Source organism: Pisolithus orientalis (genome assembly GCF_024613125.1).
Source record: "Pisolithus orientalis strain OTSU chromosome Unknown F5J12scaffold_9, whole genome shotgun sequence".
Taxonomy (NCBI): Eukaryota; Fungi; Basidiomycota; class Agaricomycetes; order Boletales; family Pisolithaceae; genus Pisolithus; species Pisolithus orientalis.
This window is the reverse complement of record NW_026260790.1, coordinates 513964-533868: the sequence shown is the minus strand read 5'-3', so window position 1 is coordinate 533868 and position 19905 is coordinate 513964. Positions and strand designations below refer to the sequence as shown.

At 47.8% G+C, this 19905-nt stretch overlaps 7 protein-coding genes across 7 annotated transcripts; 5 read left to right on the top strand and 2 right to left on the bottom strand.

Moving 5' to 3' along the window:
• The first annotated feature begins 66 nt into the window (after positions 1–66).
• On the top strand, positions 67–1323 carry F5J12DRAFT_821703 (uncharacterized protein). Its single transcript, XM_051745322.1, has 2 exons — positions 67–960; positions 1023–1323. Exons 1-2 carry the CDS (start codon positions 286–288, stop codon positions 1083–1085), a joined length of 738 nt encoding a protein of 245 aa, XP_051601381.1. The 5' UTR covers positions 67–285; the 3' UTR covers positions 1086–1323.
• Positions 1324–9801: 8478 nt separating this feature from the next.
• On the top strand, positions 9802–11682 carry F5J12DRAFT_565980 (phosphatidylserine decarboxylase-domain-containing protein). Its single transcript, XM_051740081.1, has 4 exons — positions 9802–10051; positions 10104–10964; positions 11016–11167; positions 11232–11682. The coding sequence occupies exons 2-4, from the start codon at positions 10121–10123 to the stop codon at positions 11439–11441; spliced, it is 1206 nt and encodes a 401-aa protein (XP_051601380.1). The 5' UTR covers positions 9802–10051; positions 10104–10120; the 3' UTR covers positions 11442–11682.
• A 453-nt stretch (positions 11683–12135) lies between these two features.
• F5J12DRAFT_565940 (uncharacterized protein) lies at positions 12136–13141 on the top strand. Its single transcript, XM_051740080.1, has one exon. The coding sequence runs from the start codon at positions 12473–12475 to the stop codon at positions 13070–13072; it is 600 nt and encodes a 199-aa protein (XP_051601379.1). The 5' UTR covers positions 12136–12472; the 3' UTR covers positions 13073–13141.
• Positions 13142–13211: 70 nt separating this feature from the next.
• F5J12DRAFT_904919 (uncharacterized protein) lies at positions 13212–13999 on the bottom strand (the record flags this gene model as incomplete). Its single annotated transcript, XM_051748594.1, has 2 exons — positions 13212–13869; positions 13923–13999. 2 exons carry the CDS (start codon positions 13997–13999, stop codon positions 13212–13214), a joined length of 735 nt encoding a protein of 244 aa, XP_051601378.1.
• A 372-nt stretch (positions 14000–14371) lies between these two features.
• On the top strand, positions 14372–16829 carry F5J12DRAFT_821685 (cyclophilin-like domain-containing protein). Its single transcript, XM_051745321.1, has 13 exons — positions 14372–14508; positions 14561–14606; positions 14659–14686; positions 14741–14814; positions 14873–14986; positions 15042–15107; positions 15167–15190; positions 15246–15273; positions 15330–15482; positions 15545–15639; positions 15693–15817; positions 15876–15964; positions 16030–16829. The coding sequence occupies exons 1-13, from the start codon at positions 14434–14436 to the stop codon at positions 16571–16573; spliced, it is 1461 nt and encodes a 486-aa protein (XP_051601377.1). The 5' UTR covers positions 14372–14433; the 3' UTR covers positions 16574–16829.
• On the top strand, positions 16828–17972 carry F5J12DRAFT_565846 (thymidylate kinase). The gene is made up of 3 exons (XM_051740079.1): positions 16828–17126; positions 17232–17340; positions 17422–17972. The coding sequence occupies exons 1-3, from the start codon at positions 16985–16987 to the stop codon at positions 17840–17842; spliced, it is 672 nt and encodes a 223-aa protein (XP_051601376.1). The 5' UTR covers positions 16828–16984; the 3' UTR covers positions 17843–17972.
• On the bottom strand, positions 17971–19748 carry F5J12DRAFT_565762 (UBC-like protein). Its single transcript, XM_051740078.1, has 7 exons — positions 19447–19748; positions 19310–19391; positions 19243–19256; positions 19093–19185; positions 18867–19033; positions 18565–18709; positions 17971–18461 (listed from the first exon to the last, which is right to left on the bottom strand). The coding sequence occupies exons 1-7, from the start codon at positions 19471–19473 to the stop codon at positions 18102–18104; spliced, it is 888 nt and encodes a 295-aa protein (XP_051601375.1). The 5' UTR covers positions 19474–19748; the 3' UTR covers positions 17971–18101.
• Positions 19749–19905: the final 157 nt, after the last annotated feature.

Here is a 19905-nt window from a genome sequence, read left to right as displayed (position 1 = left end):
ATCTGCGACTCTAGTCCATCCCAGCAGCTAGTTCAGTCGCATACAAGTGCATTCGAATCGATTCAGGACCAACAAAAGGCGATTCAAGCACATCAAAGCGCTCTATTGAACGCTGTGTTGCCCCTCTTACAGCTGCTGCAAAATTTGCCTTCGCAATTCGACCAATTAAAATCCTCTCTGACAGACGCTGTATCGAGTGCTGAGGCTAATCTTGGGACGAGCATTGGCACCATTAAAAACGCCATCCCGTGTCTTACATTGGATCATGCGCAACCAAAGCCTCCGATGGGTCGTGAACTAACATCCAAGCAACCCAACACTACGCCACGGAAACGTACTAACACATTCCACGAAATAGAAGGGCGTTCGAAAGCCACCGGAAACGCCACTTGTTCTACTCACTCTCCAAAGAGAATACGTCTCAGCCCAGCTCCGGAACGTGCCGTTCGCGCACCTCGCTTGCCTGCTACAACCTCCAACGAGAATTTATCGCTCGCGCCCCGTCATTTCACAAGTATTAGCTCTGAGGATACTTCTCATATGCGGTCCAGGAATTCGACGCCCAAATTGCTTGTGTCCAAACCAGATAATGAGAAGGCGGAGTCAGAGCGCAGCACTGTTCTGGAAAGAAACGCGCCAAAAACATTTCCGAGCGTGATTTCCATATCCTCATCACCCCTTTCTGACGCCTCGGCTCCTATGCCACCCTGTCCCTCAGCTACCGTCGGTGCAGGATCATCCCCGGCATTCAATAGCACCGAGTCCCAAGCACGAAAGGATTTCTGGATTCTTCCAAGAGTCATCCCCTCTCACAATCCTGTCAGGCCACCCAATCATCCCTTAGATTCGGCGCTTCCGCCGCGATCTAGCCCTCTCACCTCCGACCGGCGCGTGGTTTCGTCGACGCGGACGCCACCTAAATCTATGAGCTTGCGTGACCGCCGTACCCAAATGACACTGGTGCGTACCTTACGATTGCATGCTTTACGATATTTGACGCTCTGTCGATTCTCGATCTTAAGCTTGGGCGTCCTCAGACGAAACGATTCATACCCATTGTTGCCTCATCTGATGAGGAATCATGATATGATAGCGCGTTCGCTTCTCATTTTCGCAAACTATGGACGGATTGTATCCCGACTTTCTTCCTTCCCTGCTTAGTGGTATTGCGCAGAGGAACGGGAAGTAACGAAGAGCTAGGCACGAACACTTGCCTTTATTCAGAACGGTAGTAGATTTGAAGTAGGCTTGTTAAGCATTGAGGGGCTCAGTTGTCGAGTAGACAAGTGAAGAACGAATACTTGATTCGATGGGGATTGAGGAAGAAATCCCCGAGTTTATATACATGAGTAGGTATGCATGGACCAGTAGCATAAAAGGAAACTACTACTCAGTATAGTAAGGAATAGCGCAGAAGGTCATGGAATATGACGTATGATATAACATCACTATGACATCATTGTGGAGCTGATTGCTAAGGAATGTCATGTGATGAACAACGTGTTGATACACGTGTAAGTCTGGATCAATCTAGACGTCGGAACATATAGTAATATTTCCAACACTCCCCCTCGCTCTAGAATGGGAGAGTAACCAATCCCATTGACGAGCGATTAGTTTCAAATTTCTGCCACGTTAAAGATTTCGTAAGACCGTCCACCTTTTGTTTGTCAGTTTGAATGTATTCAATACTGAACAAATTATCTTGAACACATTCGCGAACAAAGTGCCATTGGACGTTGATATGTTTGGAACGACCGTCCGATACAGGATTCTCAGCAATAAAGCGAGCTCCCATATTATCGCAGTATAGAATAGTCTTTTCGGTCTTGAGTTTAAGTTCATCAAATAGCATAGACAGCCATTTGAGTTGACATGCAGCATCACAGAGAGCCATATACTCGGCTTCTGTAGAAGAGAGTGCAATCGTCTTCTGTTTACGAGAGCGCCAAGAGATTAGGGATGATCCGAGGAACATAGCATAACCGGTGGTAGAGTGACGAGTGTCTTTATTTGCAGCCCAATCAGAATCCACAAAACCATAGATTCGAGATTCAAGTCCTGAATAATATAAAGCCAATTTTGAAGTAGATGCAATATAGTGAACTATATGCAAGGCTTTATTTCGGTGATCTTCGGTGGGATTCGCCATATATTGTGACATGCGAATAACCACAAAGGCGATATCAGGACGAGTACCAAGAGCCATATAGAGTAATGACCCTATGATTGACTGGTATTGTGACCGAAGAGATGATGTGGCTTGATAATCTGATGGTGCTTTTTCCAGTTGATATCCTGAAGGTAATGGAGTGCGAACATTTCGAGCAGTCTCCATATTAAACCTTTTGATAACCTTTTTAACGTAAGGTATTTGATCGAGATAAAGTTCCTTTTTGGATCGATCACGGTGAATTTGAATGCCAAGATATTCCTTGACTTCACCAAGATCTCGAGATTCCCATTTCTTCATAAATTGTTCCTTCTTGGCTTTAAGAAGACGTTTGTCTGATCCTAGAAAGAGTCCATCGTCGACATAGATGAGAAAGATGACGATTCCAGCTTTGGAAGTGTGAATATAGATTCCAGCATCCACTTTTGAACGAATATAGCCCATTGCGAGTAAAGATTGATGGAGGGCTTTATTCCATGCCAGTGCAGCTTGCTTTAAGCCATATAAGGCTCTAAGCAACCGATAAACCTTGTGTTCTTGACCCAAAACTTTGAAACCTTCTGGTTGCTCCATATAAATTTCTTCATCAAGGTTGCCATATAAAAAGGCAGTTTTGACATCCAGGGCTTCTGTATCCCAATTCCTTTGGGCAGCGAACGCAAGTAAAATGCGAACAGTTTCGAAGCGAGCCACTGGAGAGAAGGTGTCTTCAAAGTCGATACCAAATTCTTGTGTAAAGCCTTTAGCCACAAGATGAGCTTTATAACGACCATCGCTTTTGATAGTGAAAACCCATCGACACTTGACTGGTTTCTGATCTCTAGGAGGATCCACCAAAGTCCATACTTGTCTTTCCTCGATTGACTTTAGTTCTTCTTTCATAGCATCAAACCATTTCTTTTGCATATCGGGAGATAATTTTAGCACATCTTTAAAATGTTCCGGAGATTCTTTTATTCTGGCAGCCAATGCAAACTCAAAAGGATGCATTTCAGGACCAGGCATTTGAGCATGTTGGTCTGGCATGCCTTTAGGCGAAGAAGGAGTATCCGGTAACGGAGTAAGTGGAGAACCAGGAGATGTAGGAGTTGTTCCTTGTGGATGTTCAGTCCACTGATGAGGAACTTCAGGAGGAACAAGTGCAGGAGGTAACCTCGGAGAAGGAGGTCTTCGTTCTTCTGCATATCTCCGAATATCTTCTCTGGAATTGTGAGCATGTTGCTCAGCATTACGAATCCACTGTTGTGCTTGATCCTGATTTCTTTGAATATCTCTTTCAATGTCTACTGGGGGTCTGTCTCCATAGAGATTCCCAGGACGAGATACTGGTATAAAACGACGCTTTGGACGAGGTTCTCTGTCATCGGCAGGAGGATAAGCTCTACAAACATTGCGCGAGTCTCCTTGAATAAATTCAGGTTGATGAGGATGTCTAAGATGACGAGGGTCGACTGGTGGTGCAGCAGCAGGTGCTCTTCTTTGTTGTTGAGCTCTAGGCTGGTCCGCAGCTCTCTGCTGTGGGTTTTGTTGTGGTGGAGTATTAGGACGAGGTGGTTGCCGGTGATGAGTCAGTGGTTGGATCTGATCAGGATCCGGAAGTGAATGTAGGCTTTCAGAGTCGGAAGTATCTGAATCATGGTCGTCTTCGGTATCGGGGTCAAAGGTTTCAGATTTGTTTTGACCAGAGCAAAAAGGAAAAGAGTCTTCTATGAATTTTGCAGTACGAGAAAGAATAATCTTTTGTCCATGCAAGAACCGATATCCTTTGGTATTGGGTTCATAGCCCAAAAATACCATTTCGACTGCATGAGGTTCCAATTTATCTTTTCTTTGTTCTTTAGGAACCCATACAAAGGCTTTGCAGCCAAAGGTGCGAAAATAGGTAATATCCGGGACTTTTCCTAAGAATAGTTCAACCGGAGTCTTGAAGATAATCCTTTTAAGAGGAGTTCGATTGTACACATGAAGTGCACAGTCGAAAGCAAAGTTCCAGAAGCATTTTGGAACACAAGCATGGTGTTGAATGGTCCCAGCTTTCTCGGAAATGGTCCGATTAAAGTGTTCTGCACGACCATTCTGCTGAGGTTGATCGGCAATAGAAAGATAATGGGTAATGCCGCGCGAAGAAAGGAGCATCTTGAAAGTGGTACCCATAAATTCTCCCCCTCGATCCGAACGGAGCACAAGTAGATGATGTCCAGTAGTATTTTGCATAGACACCAGCCAATTGGCAAAAGCAGTGTAAGTGTCGGATTTGTTGCGAAGGTAGAGACAAAAACCGTAAGATGAATAATCATCCAAGAGGGTTAAGATATATTTGGACCGAAAATAAGATTCAACAGGTAATTCAAGTAAGTCTGCATGGACCAACTTGAGAGGTTTAGTTGCTCGTTTCCAGGAAGGTTTAAAGGCTTCGGAAGAAAGTTTGCCTTGAGCGCAACCTTTACAAGAGGTAGACTCCCCCTGTATTTGTATATCTTGTTTTAAACCTAATCAGTGAATATGTCGGAGAACTGCATTCGCAGGGTGACACATGCGATTATGCCAGAGAGACTCTTGAGATTCCTTGACCAGAGGGCAAAGGACCCCATAGGCAGTGGTAGGTGGAAGCGGTACGCCCACAAACCAATGAAGAGGTGAAGTCGGTGAAGCGATTTTTGCTTCAAGGACAATCCGGCCATCCGGTGCTCTGATAGTTTCGCTAGTAAGAGTCGCTGTGCTCCTATACCTGTTATTGAGGAGCGCATTTCGTGAACATAGTCGCTTTGAAAACAAAGGACTGTAAACAACATTATGTAGTGGAAGATTACTGCCATTTTCTAGGCAAATAACCACTGTTCCTTGACCGAGAAGTTGAACCTTTTTAAGGCCAGCAGTAGAGGCCAAAGGTGGATTTTTAAACTCTCAAAAGGTCAGGAAATCAGTTTTAAAAGGAGTCACATGATGTGAAGCTCCAGAATCCAACATCCATAGTGACTCACCCTTTGGAAGGTTCTTTTTAAGATTAGCATATGACACACCCAAAGGGTAACAGTCATAAGAATCGAAGGCATGACCATCAAACTGTGAGGGTAAATACCCAGAAGCAGATTCATTGGGATCATACTCGATGTCTGGATTATGCTTTATACGGAGACTTTTTACAACAGGTAATTCTGACACAGATTCGTGAAATTGAGATAAGGACATAGGCTTAGCACGCTTTTTAGCGGCTTTTAATAATATGGATTTTCGGAGAGATCCTCCGTCTCTACAATTCTGTCCTCGAAGTCGAGGGGAAGAGAGATTAACAGTCTGTTGTTGCGTCTCAGATGCATAGCCATGATCCTTTGCATTCCAGTTCTCCACCATACTCTCGCCAGCCAAAACGGAATTTCCCACTCGTACTGAGGGTTTGAGGGAACCACTCGTACATGGCCCGTCCTGCTCAGCAGGGGGAAGGGAAATCTTCCTCGGATGAGAGTCCGAGTTGCTCCGTTGTTGTGATTCCGACAGGGATAGACCCAGTCGGACGCAAGGTTTGGCTACTCGGCGACAAATAGAGCATTGGCAAGTATTAGAACTAGGAATGTTGACACGAATCGGTACTGACTCAACTTGATCCGGTTGGAAATTTTGAATTTCCTCCAGATACCAAGGAGCAAGATTTCCGGTTGTGACATCAACTGGATAGTTGGGGGATTCCCCAATTGCTTCCATCACCATAGTAATATCTTGGCGGGATAAATCAGGATCATATGTCTCGGTGTCAGTTATGACATGTTGCCCGAGATATGTATTGAGGTCAGCAGAATAAGCTTGTTCAACCGGAGTAGTATCCAGGAGAGAATATTCAGGAGAATTTTCGCGAGGTGGAATATTTAATGCTGTGATATCTATATCACCAGCATCGAAAGCAGCAGTGGCATTTTCATAAAATTCCTGACCCTGAGCAGTATACTCTGGTTCATAGGAATTTTGGCCATAGTAGGAATCTTCGGGAAGTTTCTCTATATAAGCCGCGTCGATAGGTTCAGCACCTTCGACTTCTAAATTGTTGGCACAGGCTTTACCCTTGCCTCAGCGACGGTTTTGGCCTCGGCCACGAGAACCAGAACCTTGCTGCTGTTGTGGAGTATAGGGAGTATAACCTCCATGTCCACGTCCACGAGTTCCGCAACCTCTTCCGCGACCTCCATGGTAACCGCGAAAGGATCCTGATCCTGATCCAGATTGATGATCAGAAGTATTATGACCACCTCTGCAAATTTGGCAAAGAGGGGGTTTATTCATGCGTGCCAGAAGTGAATTAGATTCTTGTTTTACCGTGGTCGAAGATGACCCAGCTTTATCCTGTTGAGGAAGCATAGTTTTGCCCGAACGATGGGCCCAGACTTCTTTCATGCGAGGTATGACCGTATCAGGAGAAAGTTGATCAGCAGCAATAGAGGACAGAATATTAACCGGTGCTTGTTCCCAGGCCTGAGTCATTGAATGGACAAGGATGAGCGCTTTCATCTTATTATTCAGGGTGATACCCTGAGCAGTAATGGCAGCAAGAAGCATATTGATCTCAGCGATTTTAGCCATTATGTCATCCTTTGGTTTAATTTGAATACGGATAAGGCGTTGGAATTCCATAAAAGTCGTCATCGCCAAAGGAGTTCCGTATGATTGATTAAGTGCCTGCCATTTCAAATGGGCAGACGCTTGTCCATCAATTGACATTGCGATCATCGGATCGCAGTAAAGCGTAAGAATGCCTTGTGCCCGGTTGTCAGAGACATTCCAAGCATCAATGGCAGCCTGTCCAGCAGCAGCGCCTGGTTGAGCAATGGTGCCGTCAACAATTCCCATGATTCCAAGGGTTTGCATGTAAGCCTTCATAAGAACCGACCAAGAGGCATAGTTAAGGCCGTTGAGTTTTGGGATCTGCTTTGAAAGACCTTCGGACATCTAGTGTCAAAAGTCCATAAGCAGATGTTCATATAAGAACGAGTGAGTCGGATGGATTAAAATGGATGGAGGATTCAAGTCATGAAGCCGATTCCTTTTGGGTCTGTGAGCAGATGCTCTAGCAGCTTGAGATGGACGATGCTTGCGAGTACCATGGGCTTTAAAATAAGGACGAGGATTCCTTCGCTTTTGCATTTTGGTTTCCGGTGCCTTTGTACCTTTCTCAGCGAATCTCCAAGAAGAGATGCAAGAAATATTGTGCTCTAGACTTAGAAAGTCTAGTGGAGGGAAATAATGGTATGCCATAAAACTCCAATTGCAATCATGCAATGGAATTCCCTCTGATCGAAACCCAAGATAGGGATCGGTGCAAGAATATGGTACATTTAGGCAATCAGAATGGCGAGGATGGGAGTCCTTAACTAATACTTCAATACATTTGTATGACTCGTAAAGATTACAAGTATTAGTTGCCCAATGGTTTTGGCCACCTGATACATACAGTGCGTCCAGCGAGTTTGGAAGAGGATAGTTTCTGACGTATGGTGTGAGCCTCACGAGCTCTGCTAAGAGCCGTGGTGCGAATTCCTCGAGGTCGGGGAGCCGAGAGATAATCAAAAGTAGTGTTGGCCATGCAACGTTCGAAATCGCGTAAAATCTCTTCTGATCCAGGCCAGTAAGCGAAGTCTGTGTCAGAGGGGGCGAGACCCCATGAAAGATGCCAGTTAGAAGAGTTATATCGCAGGGTACTTCCCACATCTGCCATATCCCTAAACCGTCATATAAACCTAAAGAGGTCACTATCAAAGCAGTCTCCTCCGCGTCTTCGTTCACGGAACCACCTTGGGACACATTGGACGTCTGTTGATCTGTCAACCCAAGTTCCTCGGAAATGGAACTCAAGATGCTGGTTCCAAATGCGGAGAGAAGGGATGAGGCTGTTGAAGCACGGATCATAGAGGGGGTGGACGTTATAATAGACGTAGATGAAGGTGTCATGGGTGACAGTGAATGCAGGAATAGACTCGAGGGCAGGATCTTCATAGTATGCTGAGGGAAGATCACAACCGTTGAAGTTAGCTATGGCGTGAGGAGTCGACGTATGGGAAAGTTTAGGGAAAAAATCGGTAAGGTAGCCATGGAAGGCTAGGTGGAGCCCTGGATAAAAGTATGGCGATTCGAAACCAGGAAAGTGGGGCATGTTCTGCCACGCTGTTTCCACGGTATCGATGGGAACAAGGTACGTTGCAGGATTTGGCTTTTTGAAGAATGCGACCGAGGAAGGAACCGCCTCTCGCCAGCTAGAACACTCCCGTACATACAACATCTCTGTATACTCTATGATCTCCTTTACCGCATACTTCCGCCACTTTACATCATACATCCCATCTCTTTGCTCAGCGATAGCGAGTTCCAACTTTTTGGTGACAACGAGAGACATCTTTTTAAAACATTAGTCCTTGTTCTGCGACAAAGCAAACGAGTTTTTAGAGTAAATCAAACTCAGCGATGTCTTCAGCGACAGCAAGAACGACGTTAGGATTAAACAACTCATTGACAGCTGCAACATCCTCAGGAAGAGGAGTCGGTGCACGTCGAGGAGAAGGCAGGTTACGCGCTTCCAACTCGTCGTACGGCAGAACAGGGTCAAGATCAGCATCGTAGTCGATGTCAGGAAGATGGAAATGGAGATAATGGGGAGGCGGAGTTGGTGGACGAAGAAGAAGGCGCTGTAAAAGCAGCCTGCGAACAATCTGCTCTTGTAGCAAGAGTTGTCGCCTTCGCCACCAGGCGGAGAGACCTAGAAAGGAAAACCAAAAGGCTACGGAGCGAATGGCAAGCTCCCATAGATAAATCGGGTCATGTCCACCATAATGAAGTAAAAGCACAGTCTGGTTAAGGCCGGCTACAACAGTGACAGCAAAAACTACTACTACCGTCCCTAGCGCATCTAGGCCTACGATATCCATAGTGTTATGCCCGTCGGCAGTGAATGCTCTATGCAAATACCGCAAATAGCTTGCCACCTAGTTATAGGCAGGGCTCATAACCTATTGCGCAGAGGAACGGGAAGTAACGAAGAGCTAGGCATGAACACTTGCCTTTATTCAGAACGGTAGTAGATTTGAAGTAGGCTTGTTAAGCATTGAGGGGCTCAGTTGTCGAGTAGACAAGTGAAGAACGAATACTTGATTCGATGGGGATTGAGGAAGAAATCCCCGAGTTTATATACATGAGTAGGTACGCATGGACCAGTAGCATAAAAGGAAACTACTACTCAGTATAGTAAGGAATAGCGCAGAAGGTCATGGAATATGATGTATGATATAACGTCACTATGACATCATTGTGGAGCTGATTGCTAAGGAATGTCATGTGATGAACAACGTGTTGATACACGTGTAAGTCTGGATCAATCTAGACGTCGGAACATATAGTAATATTTCCAACAAGTGGTGCTATTGTTACTGTTTTGAAGCCTGACACAGCCATAACGGTTCAGCATGAAAGAAGAAGTTGCTTTCTCGGAATCTTTAAATTTCAGTGATCCTCCTCAAGGGGCTTGTAGCAGCTTTGGATAAGCAAGGTCAGAGAGCTTGTCGCCACAAGAAGTTTCGATGCTGGGACAATGCTGGGAGGTGATCTGTTCCCAGAGCCTGCTGGTCTCGGCGCGACCGACTGGCAACCGTGCCCGACACGAAAATACGCTAGACTGGTTCTAACAATAGTACCTTGACAAGTTCAGCACCGTAGATTGACCGATATAGTAACTGCTAATCCACATGCGCGTTCCTGGGGCTTCATCATCTGAGGTCCTGAATCAGGGGCCTCTGCCCTGTCATCGCCCATGAAACACTGAACTGCTACCTTCAACTGATCTTACAGTGGTGACGGGAAGACGTTAGAAATTCTCCTTCACAACAACTTGCGATTAACAACACGGTACATGCCAGTCGTCGAATCAGTCATGTCCACGGTACTGATGAGCCCAAAGTTGCAGTTATCTCTCATATGTCGTCTCTTGAAGAAGTCGAGATCGTCAAGCCTATCGAGAACATCCATCCGGACAACCTCCAACGAGTACACAAGGACGTCGTCATTCATGTATTCCGACAACTCGTAGAACACTCCCATCCCTCCAAGGGGAAGGGTGACGTCACGACCACCGTCCATGCTTTTGCCCACTCTCGGGTTGAGTGGCTGCACAAGGTCGTCCCAGAGCTCGAGACCCTGGCCGAGAAGTACCATATCGGCAATTTCGTCGCCATCAGAGGCACGAACCAACGGTTTTTCGAGAGCATGCCAATCTACGCACGCTTGGGCATGCACCTGCTGTTTTATGGGAAGGAACAGGTGAAGTTGCTGGAAGGAAACAAACTCGTCGAAGATACCCTCCGCGAACAGAGCATTCACCAAGGAAAAATCTACGATTCACCTGAATCCGCTAAGAATATACCGTCCTTTATCAAGATGTACAACATCCAGCTGGATGAACTGCTGGAGCCGGATATCCACAAGTATCACACTTTCAATGAATTCTTCTCTCGCAGGCTCAAGCCAGGCGCACGTCCCGTTGAGAACGTAGATAACCCGAGGGGATTCTGCAGTGCAGCTGACTGCCGCCTGGTGGTATACCAGACCATTAGTCTCGCAGAGAAGTTTTGGATTAAGGGAGACGAATTCTCTATACCGTCACTCCTGGGTCTCGGTCCCACCGATCCTGTTTGTGAAGCGTTGAGCGGTGGTTCCCTCGCCATCTTCCGCCTCGCGCCTGCAGATTATCACCGCTTCCACTCACCAGTTGATGGAAGAGTTCTGACTGAACATCGGGATATCCCCGGTGAATATTACACCGGTGAGTTCGCCGCCTTCTTACCCTGAGAAGCCACCTATAAATTCGCTGTAGTGAATCCCCAGGCTGTCAATGAACCTAACCTTGACGTGTTCACCCGAAACAAGCGCTCCGTCTTACTTCTCGAACACGAGGTCTCAAAGAAGCCGATTGCAATTGTCGCCGTCGGCGCACTCCTGGTTGGCAGCATTGTCTGGACTTATAATGTAAGCACCGGTATTTAAATCATGGAACAGTGATATGTGGCGATTATTTAACTCGGGGTTTCAGAATGAGATAAAACGTGGTGACGAGGTTGGCTATTTTGCGTACGGTGGCAGCACTGTAATTACCGTCTTCCCACCGGGGCTCATTGAATTTGACAAGGACCTCGCCCTGAACTCGACTGGAAAGAGTGTAGCTGCCAACGGACAAGGAAGCATTGAAACTCTCGTCAAGGTTGGGTACTCGCTGGGGAAGATTCCAGATACTGTGGAGTAAACTCGAGTACTGTCGCTGACCGATGTCAAGGCGCCTATCGATAACCAAGTACAACTGTGACCTGCTGGTGGTGGCTTTTTCCAACAAGAGTTCACGTTCTGCCACAGGAAATGGGTTGGTCAAGTCGACACTACTATTACATGCTTCGATCCATACTGCTCGGGTGTCTGGTCATGATTGAGTGTACCGTGAGGAAGATAGAACTGGACATATTAGAGATTGCAAGAGATGACATGTGAAGTGTGTGAGAGTGGTAAATGTCGAAGGAAAAAGAAAGAGGAATATTAGCATGCGATTCTGGAGTCTAAAACTAGATATTCTGCAGGGTAATGCACAAGAAACCACAATCAGAAGCATCTAAGGAAATCAAAAGTCAACGGGATTGATGGGGGGGATTCGGATACATTCCGTCATTTGTCTAAGTAAAGTGAATAGGGCAGTTGGATAGAACGTGAACAGTAGGAAACATGGCGGAGGGAAGATCATACCACGTCGCAAGGGGGATTTACAGTCAGGCAACGCCAATCTCGATAACACTTCTCCGCTTCCGCGAGGACACGCGCTCGTCCGAATCGGCGTTTAGATCGGCGCAGGGCAAGTAACAATGATATCCTGCCGGTTGTTCTCGCCATCGCCCTCTTCATCCTTGTCGTCGCTCATACTCATAAAGTTACTCTTTCTGCGTCCATCTCCACGCTTCACGGCCCCGCAATCCCAATCTTGCCCTACCTTCTAGAAACGCTAACACATCCATTCTGCTCCGCATTCTGGTCGATGAGGTGGTGCTCTCTGAGCGCGAGGGTGAACACGCGCGACGCTGCTAATGAAGCTTATGTGTGTCCGCTTCACCGTCTGAGAATGCCCGTGAACGAGGAGAGAAAGGTGGTCGCGAGAGCAACGACGAATCGTACCCGACAACACCGAGTGGAATGCGCGGCGGTATGAAGATCGGGGCGAATCAAGTGTTGAGAGTACGTTCAGAGATTATGTATACGAGGATATAGAGGGTGCAAGCGAAAGATACGGACGCGATGGCTGTGCCAGTCCAGGGCGTGATGGGCTCGGGGGGACCCAACGAAGGAGAAGGCGGCTGCGACCCCGCGCTCGGAGGGTTGTTGAGTAGTGAAGACATACCCGCCGATGAGGACGCCACCGAAAGTCTGGGAGTGATATCAATGGCACCGGCTTCGGAGAGGGTATATTTCGCAAATGACTCTCGTGAAGGTCGCCCGGACACGACCGGCACAGCAAGCTTCGGAGGGAGAGAAGGGACACGTTTAGCGGTGAATGCGATATGCCTCTCACATCTGCTGTGCAGGTACGTCAGCACGAGTATGCAATATGGATCAGGAGGACGCAAAGGTCGCTGTTCAGTTCTGAGGTTCAGAACGTCCAACTGGTCGATAGTGACAACATGGAAGTTTTCTGCCTGTGAGAAGTCAGTTGACGATTACGCTGCGTCTGACTCGCTATGGACCTGGCAGAGCTGCTTGCTAGATCGAGATATGGGAATGATCGCAACTCGACCGTGTCGCGTTTACCTGTCCGCAGTGTATAGTAGGCAGATGGGTTGTCGTCGACATCGTCGAGGGGGACGGTCCCTGGGGATGTCTGCAAGAGACCCAAAGTGAACAAGAGAATGAAGCCAGAAAACGGCCCCACAGACACTGGGTGGACACTACACAGCGAGTGCCAGAGCTCACCATATACATACATACTAGGGTGCATTTTGTTCATCTGGTTATCGTATTGCACATTCTCGAGTCCTCGCTAAACCCCATTACATTCCTTCTCCACATCAGCGAGTAACGTTCCCCACCTTTCACCGTGCCAGCTCGCGAATTTCTCCCATTCATCGTCGTGCAACACCCTCTTGAAACAGAAAAGGCGAGATGCAAGGAGAATGTCTGCATAGGAAAAGACGTCTCCCATCAGCCACTTTCCCTCTTCGCTGTCGTACCACTCCTTGCAGGTTTCCATTGCACGCTCAATAATAGCCCAGTGCTCATCGCGTTTTGGTCCCTCAGGAGAGAATTCGGAGATCTTCTCCTTAGCTAATGCTTCCTTCGTGGTGATGAAGTACTCCACGCTGGGTTCGTTCAAGATCTGGCTCACGCGGAGGAAGCGGAATGTGACGGCAGTCTTCTCTAGGTTGGCAACCGTAGTGTCGAAAGCGCGAATGAGACCTTTGCTCTTGTTGGAGAATATGGGCTTCTCGGGGTATGTCTTCTCGAGATACTCGGCAATATCCCAGGAATCGGTAATCAGTGCACCGGTGTTGGGATCGCTAAGAACAGGCAGGGTGTACAAGTCTCTGCCGTCCGCGAGCTTGTTTTGTCTTGCTCCGATCTCTTTCATTCTCGGAGCGATATCCGGGTACTCCACCCATTCAACTCGAAAGGGAAGGCCCTTGTAACCTAGGACGAACCTATTGGCCAGGTTATGCTTGAATCAGAGGGAAGACATGATAGATCTACTTGCCTTGGCTTCGCGATATTGGGAGACCAATGATTCCCTTCAAGTTTGGACGGGATGTCGTAAAGGATGAGAGGTATCATTGGTGCTCGGATGATGGTGACATAGGGTAGACTCCTCCAATTCTTATGTGTTTCTTGGACGCCTGTGAGTCATGCGGTGTCGCGTGTGTGTGCTCCGTCAGCAGCTGATAGACATGACGCAAATTTGTGAAGATAATTATGTACCGAGCATCGCCCCCGTGATTGGTGCCGGTTTGTAGTGGCGAATTCACAAGTGATACAAAGAGTACCGTGACGGTGAGCCACCCCTGTTTGACCAGACTACGTTGGACTTTGAAGTACTGGGGGGTGGCCCTTAGTCCTAGTCAAATCCGAGGTCGAGCGAACATTCCGATTGTGCGCAGATTCAGAAGTACAGTATGTAGCCAGGGGAATGATCAGAATAGGGTTAGGGTTATACTGCTACCATTATAAACTGTAATCGAACAAGTTCCACCGCTACTCATACAAGTTGAATGGCTCTCCCGACGAAAGGACGTGTCTTAATCCACACTACGGCAGGAGAGATAGATATCGAATTATGGTCCAAGGTACGCACTCCTCGAGAACAATTGATTTACATCGGGAACTAATACTGGCCAGGAAACCCCGAAAGCTTGTCGGAACTTCATTGCACTCTCCCTTGAAGGTGTGTGTTCCTCGCGCCTTTACCTGTGTGCTTTCATACGAAGGCGACTTAGGATACTATGATGGTGTAATTTTCCACAGGTGCTGGTAAAAGCTTTCTTCTACTGCGTACATACATCTGAACTGCTACTCAAGAGTCGTGCCGGGGTTTCTCGTACAAACGGGTGACAGGACTGGTACAGGTGCTGGTGGAGAGTCATTTTATGGAGGTGATTCAGAGATATCCTCTTTCTCCTTGTCTTTGTCTACTTACAGTTTCCCCGATAGAACCTTTCGAGGATGAAATTCACCCTCGGCTGCGGTTCGCCCACCGTGGTCTCGTGGGCATGGCAAATAGCGGAAAGAAGAACACGAACGACTCTCAATTCTTCATCACGCTCGGTGAGTGCCGGTTAAGATCATGTCCTTGTAAACTACTGACAAAACTCGCGGGCAGATCGCGCGGACGAATTACATGGGAAGCACACACTATTTGGGAGAGTGGTTGGCGACACGCTCTACAGTACGCGTTTCCCTCTATCCGTGTATTGGTACATTGTCCAATTGCTTTACCTACAACAGATGCCCTGAAGATCGGCGAAATGGGTAAATGCAATTCCAATCCTCCTTGACCTGAGTTTGCTTCTTACATCTTAACCAGAGCTTGGTGAAAACGAGCGACCGCTATAGTGCGTTAATCTGTTGTATGTACACTCTGGTTAGTTTTCATTCGCTTCCCATAAAGTCCTCCGAAGATCCAGTCCATCACCATTATCGAGAATCCCTTCCCCGACATTGTTCCACGTATTACGGCAGCCGAGAAGCGCGCCCAACGGCGTGCACGCGAAACTGCTCAGAAGGAACGTGAAGAAGCCGAACGCCGTCGAGGTGCTAAAAAGCAGGTTCTTGTCAACAATGCTGACAAGAACTGTGTTGCTTACCATGCTTTGGCGTGTGTAGGAACGTGAAACTTCTGAGTTTTGCGGATGACGAAGAAGCAGACCAGGACACGGAACCAGCAGTACGAAAGAAGAAGGATATAGCACGGCCTGACTGTCGGTACCATCCTACGTTTCTACTGGACACGATCTGATCGGTGCCGCCGTAGTGATCGACAATCCTTCTCTATCAACGCTCCCGGCTCTGGATGTACTCCGCCCTCCATCACCTCCGGCCAAGAAAGCTCCACCTATAGAACGAGATGTGTCATCGAAACCAGAGGCTATGTCCAAGGTAACGAGGTACCCCCAACCTGCTACGTATTATGTGGCTTGATATCTTCTTTCAATAGGATCGACCGAAGGAGAAATCAAAACAACAGCCCGACATTGACGTAACCAAAATCCGGGAGCAACATCGCCATGAAAAGGCATCTCAGAAGTATGACGTGGTGTCCTTGCTTATTCTCTTTGAAAACTAACTCACTTTCCTCTTATCATGCTCAGGGACGCACAGCGCTCCGAGATAGAGAAGATGGAGGCTGAGATTCGTCGATTAACGCGCCGGCGGGAAGGCGGCGATGATAGTGAAGAGGAGGCCGAACAGCAGAAGAAGAAGAAACCGAAATCGTATTTGGAGGAAGAGCTTTCCAAGTATGCGAAGGGTCGCGGGTTACGGAGGAACGCCAAGGACGGGAGAAAGAAAGATGAGGGTGGTGTACTGGCCGCTCTAAGTAGCTTCAGAGGGATGCTGCAGGCTGCAGGACCGGCGAACTCGAACCTGGTCGAGGACGCAGACGGTGAGAAAGGTGAGGAGAAGGTGCCTGCAACGAAAGGTGGAGAGGACTCTGGAATGGAGGTGGACGATGATCGAGGGTTCATGAGCCACGTTTTGCAATTCCCAAAAGACGATGGGGAAGAATCGAGAAAGGCAGAAAGGGATTACGAGGTGATTGACCCACGGCAGCGCAGTGCAAAGGCACGGGAGGAAGAAAGAGAGCGAAAACGAGCGACAAAGAGCAGAAACGGCCCCGGACGATCAAGACGGTAATCCAAGACCCATCATTAGTCTGTTGTCAGACATATACTTGTTCGTCCAATCTTCGTCCGGTATGTTATTTGTATTCCGTGCAGGAGTGATTTTCGGAGGAAGTTAGTGCAAAAACTCCACTTTAGTGGCCGGCATGAATATGGGAACGCACTGGTACTTAGAACGTGGTGTTTCTGACTGATTCCATCTGCGCCGAACGATGGTACACTGCGGAATACGCGCCCGAGAACTACGCAAGTCAGCACCTGCCAAGCTAGCACCTCTTTGATAGTGTGATTTGATGGCATCAGTGGGACTTAAGTCGCCGGAGCGCCATCATATAGCAACGACTACGGCTAGTTAACCGTTAACTAGTGACTACACCGGCATCAAGCAACCCCAGAGTCTTTTCCAGGAGTATTTTGCCCTACCATGACTGCCACGAGTCGAGGTGCTTTTATTGTCATCGAAGGGTTAGACAGGTCCGGTAAAAGCACCCAAGCTGCTATCCTCCAAAATCGATTGCAAGGACCCGAACAGTCTACAACTAAGGCCGTGCTGATCAAGTTTCCCGGTAAGCTTAATCCCCTCCGTGCTGTGTCCTCGACTGTCTTACCTGAACGAAAACAATATTGTGCCTACCTAACGGTTCCCGGCATTCTTGGGTCGTATATCTCAGATCGGACGACAACCATCGGTAAGATGATCGATGCTTATCTACGCTCACAGTCCGAGTTCGACGACCACGCCATCCATCTCCTGTTCTCTGCCAACCGCTGGGAGCTTGCGTAGGTTCTTCCTGTACCCAGTGCTTACCAGTACAGGACCTAACGTGCGTGCCGGTATTTTATATATAAAAACCCACGTAGCTCGACGATCTACGCGCATCTAGCAGCTGGAACGACTGTAGTCGCCGATCGCTACGCATTCTCTGGAATCGCGTTTTCGGCGCGCAAAGGTCTTCCGTACGATTGGTGCAGAGCACCAGATATCGGCCTCCCAGCACCTGATCTCACCTTGTTTCTCGATGTCGAGCCAGGAGTTGCTCGCGCAAGAGGCGGATACGGGGAAGAGAGATATGAAACGGAGCATGTACAAAGGGGCGTTCGAGCGGTATTCGAGCGGATTGGGGAAGAAATGAAGACAGACGGTCAAGGACAGTGGGTGGAGATCGATGCGAGTAGAGAGAAAGATCTCGTCGCCAGAGATATTTGGCGAGCTGTAGAACCACTGTCAAGAGGAGTAGCGTCTTCACTCCGGAAACTTTGGGAGAGAGATCTGACAACATGACATGCGTTTCTATAACACCTCCATATCTTCCACACCTAAAAAAACTACAAAATAGATTTTATGTAAAATATCATGAACTCAAAAGAATGGACCACAGGAACGAGATTGGGGGCAAACATTGACACGGATAGGGAGTGTAGTGGGCGGAAGGCATTGTTATTGACACAGGAAAGATCTTCAAGGTGTATAAAACCCAACTAACACCTTGGTAGGGTGACGAAAGATGATGAAGAAAGGAAAGGATCCAGCCAGTGAACTTTCAATACGCCGAAGAGATCTTCGAAACAATTACAGCAAGTGCGATCAAAACACCCCACCTCCATTTCTCCCATATTACCTCGCGCCAAGACGCTGCCCAACCTTGAGGGACAGGTGGTTTATTAGCGTGCGTGATGGGATTGTGAAGTTCGGGGATCGCAGGTCCAGCATTCATGGCAAGCTGCAGTGGGGTGCCTGGCGTTCGCCTTAACACCAGCTGTGGCATAGGCACTGCCAGGGTAGACGGGTTAGGAGACAGAGCAGCATTCGCAGGCTGTAATGTGGAGGTTGATGGTGTGTCAGGCTTGCCACGCTCCTGTTCTCCCATATTTGGAAGATCTTTGAGCGTGGGAGTACAATACTACCAGGCAGGTAGCGACGGGATACAAATATCATGAGAAACGCCATAGTAAAGCAATTCATGAGTTACAGGTTTATGTTAAATTGAGGCAGATGTCACTTACATCTGGAAATGCTTCTCTGAACCTCGCTTGAATGAGGTTGAAGGAATGACTCTTAGCAGCGAGAGTGCGTTTGTGAGAATCTGACGACGTCACAGATCCTGTGGTCATCTCGTCCGACAGCATAAAAGAAAGAAGGCCGGTCAATCTGCAAGGAACCGCTGGGTCAGCCCATCAGAAAATCATACGGCTCGGGATCAGCCACCGGTTTACTGAAAATTTCCAGCACAGCTATGGTGCACCCATCACGACAGCTCCCCCGGTGATGGCATGAAAGCCGAATGGCAACCAGAATCTCCACTTACATTGTAGCGACACTCCAAGCTGGATTCCACTGTGAAAGGCGCCGGAGTAAACACCATTGTAACCCACGTGTCAAAACAAAAGATAAACTTACTGTGCCAGGATGGAAATCAGACATTGAGAAGCATATCTTCTTATCTGGTTGGAAACGTCCACTTGGTGTATACATCTGTAGTGATGTGCATGTTGAATCACCGTAATAATTAAGTAGATAAAAAGAGTGCGAACCTTGATGCCCGGGGGTTTGAAAGGATATTCTGCGGGGAACAGGAGTACTCCATGGTATTCTCCACCTGCGTAGGGAGAATCTGGGGGCCCGCGCTAAGACCACACTTGGTAAAGATGGTGGCATCGAATAGCTACATTGATAACACTCACGATAAGGTAGTTCCCTGGCGTAGGCATGTCAGAGGGAATACAGGCACATAAACAAGGGTAAACTTACATGTGAGAATGTTCTTTTCATCCGGTGCGGCCCAAACGAATGGCGGCGGCTCCCGTTGCATGTTGATGTATTCCTTGCTAAGCTGCGGACAAAACAACGAATCAGGAGGGCGATTTTTACACGATCTATGTTCTTACCCGCTTCTGGGCTGCCTTGCTTGCCATTACGAAGAAAACGACGAGGACGAGGAAGTGACGGGTGTGTAGCGTGGATGAAGAACTGACGGCGCCTGCAAGCAGCGAGCAGCCCGGAGTCAGGGCCAAACAAAGACTTTGACCAAACAATATATAATCCGTAACCCTAACCCTAGTCAGAGACGATGTGCTTTGTCGATTGATTTTAGAGGCAGAACCGGAGGGACGGGTTTTCTTGTGCTAGATGCGGGGGATCCATTGTGGACAAGCATCACTGGCAATGCTTTATACTCGAAGACACAAAGGATCCATTCACAGCTCGACAGCTCGACGTGCACTGCTATCTTTCTGTCGTAATCCACAGTGACTGTACTCTCCCGGAGGTATGCCAACTGTTAACCACTGCAAGACTCACGGATCAAGCGCATAAGGTAGGTATAAGGGGGCGCATCGCAGTGCAGT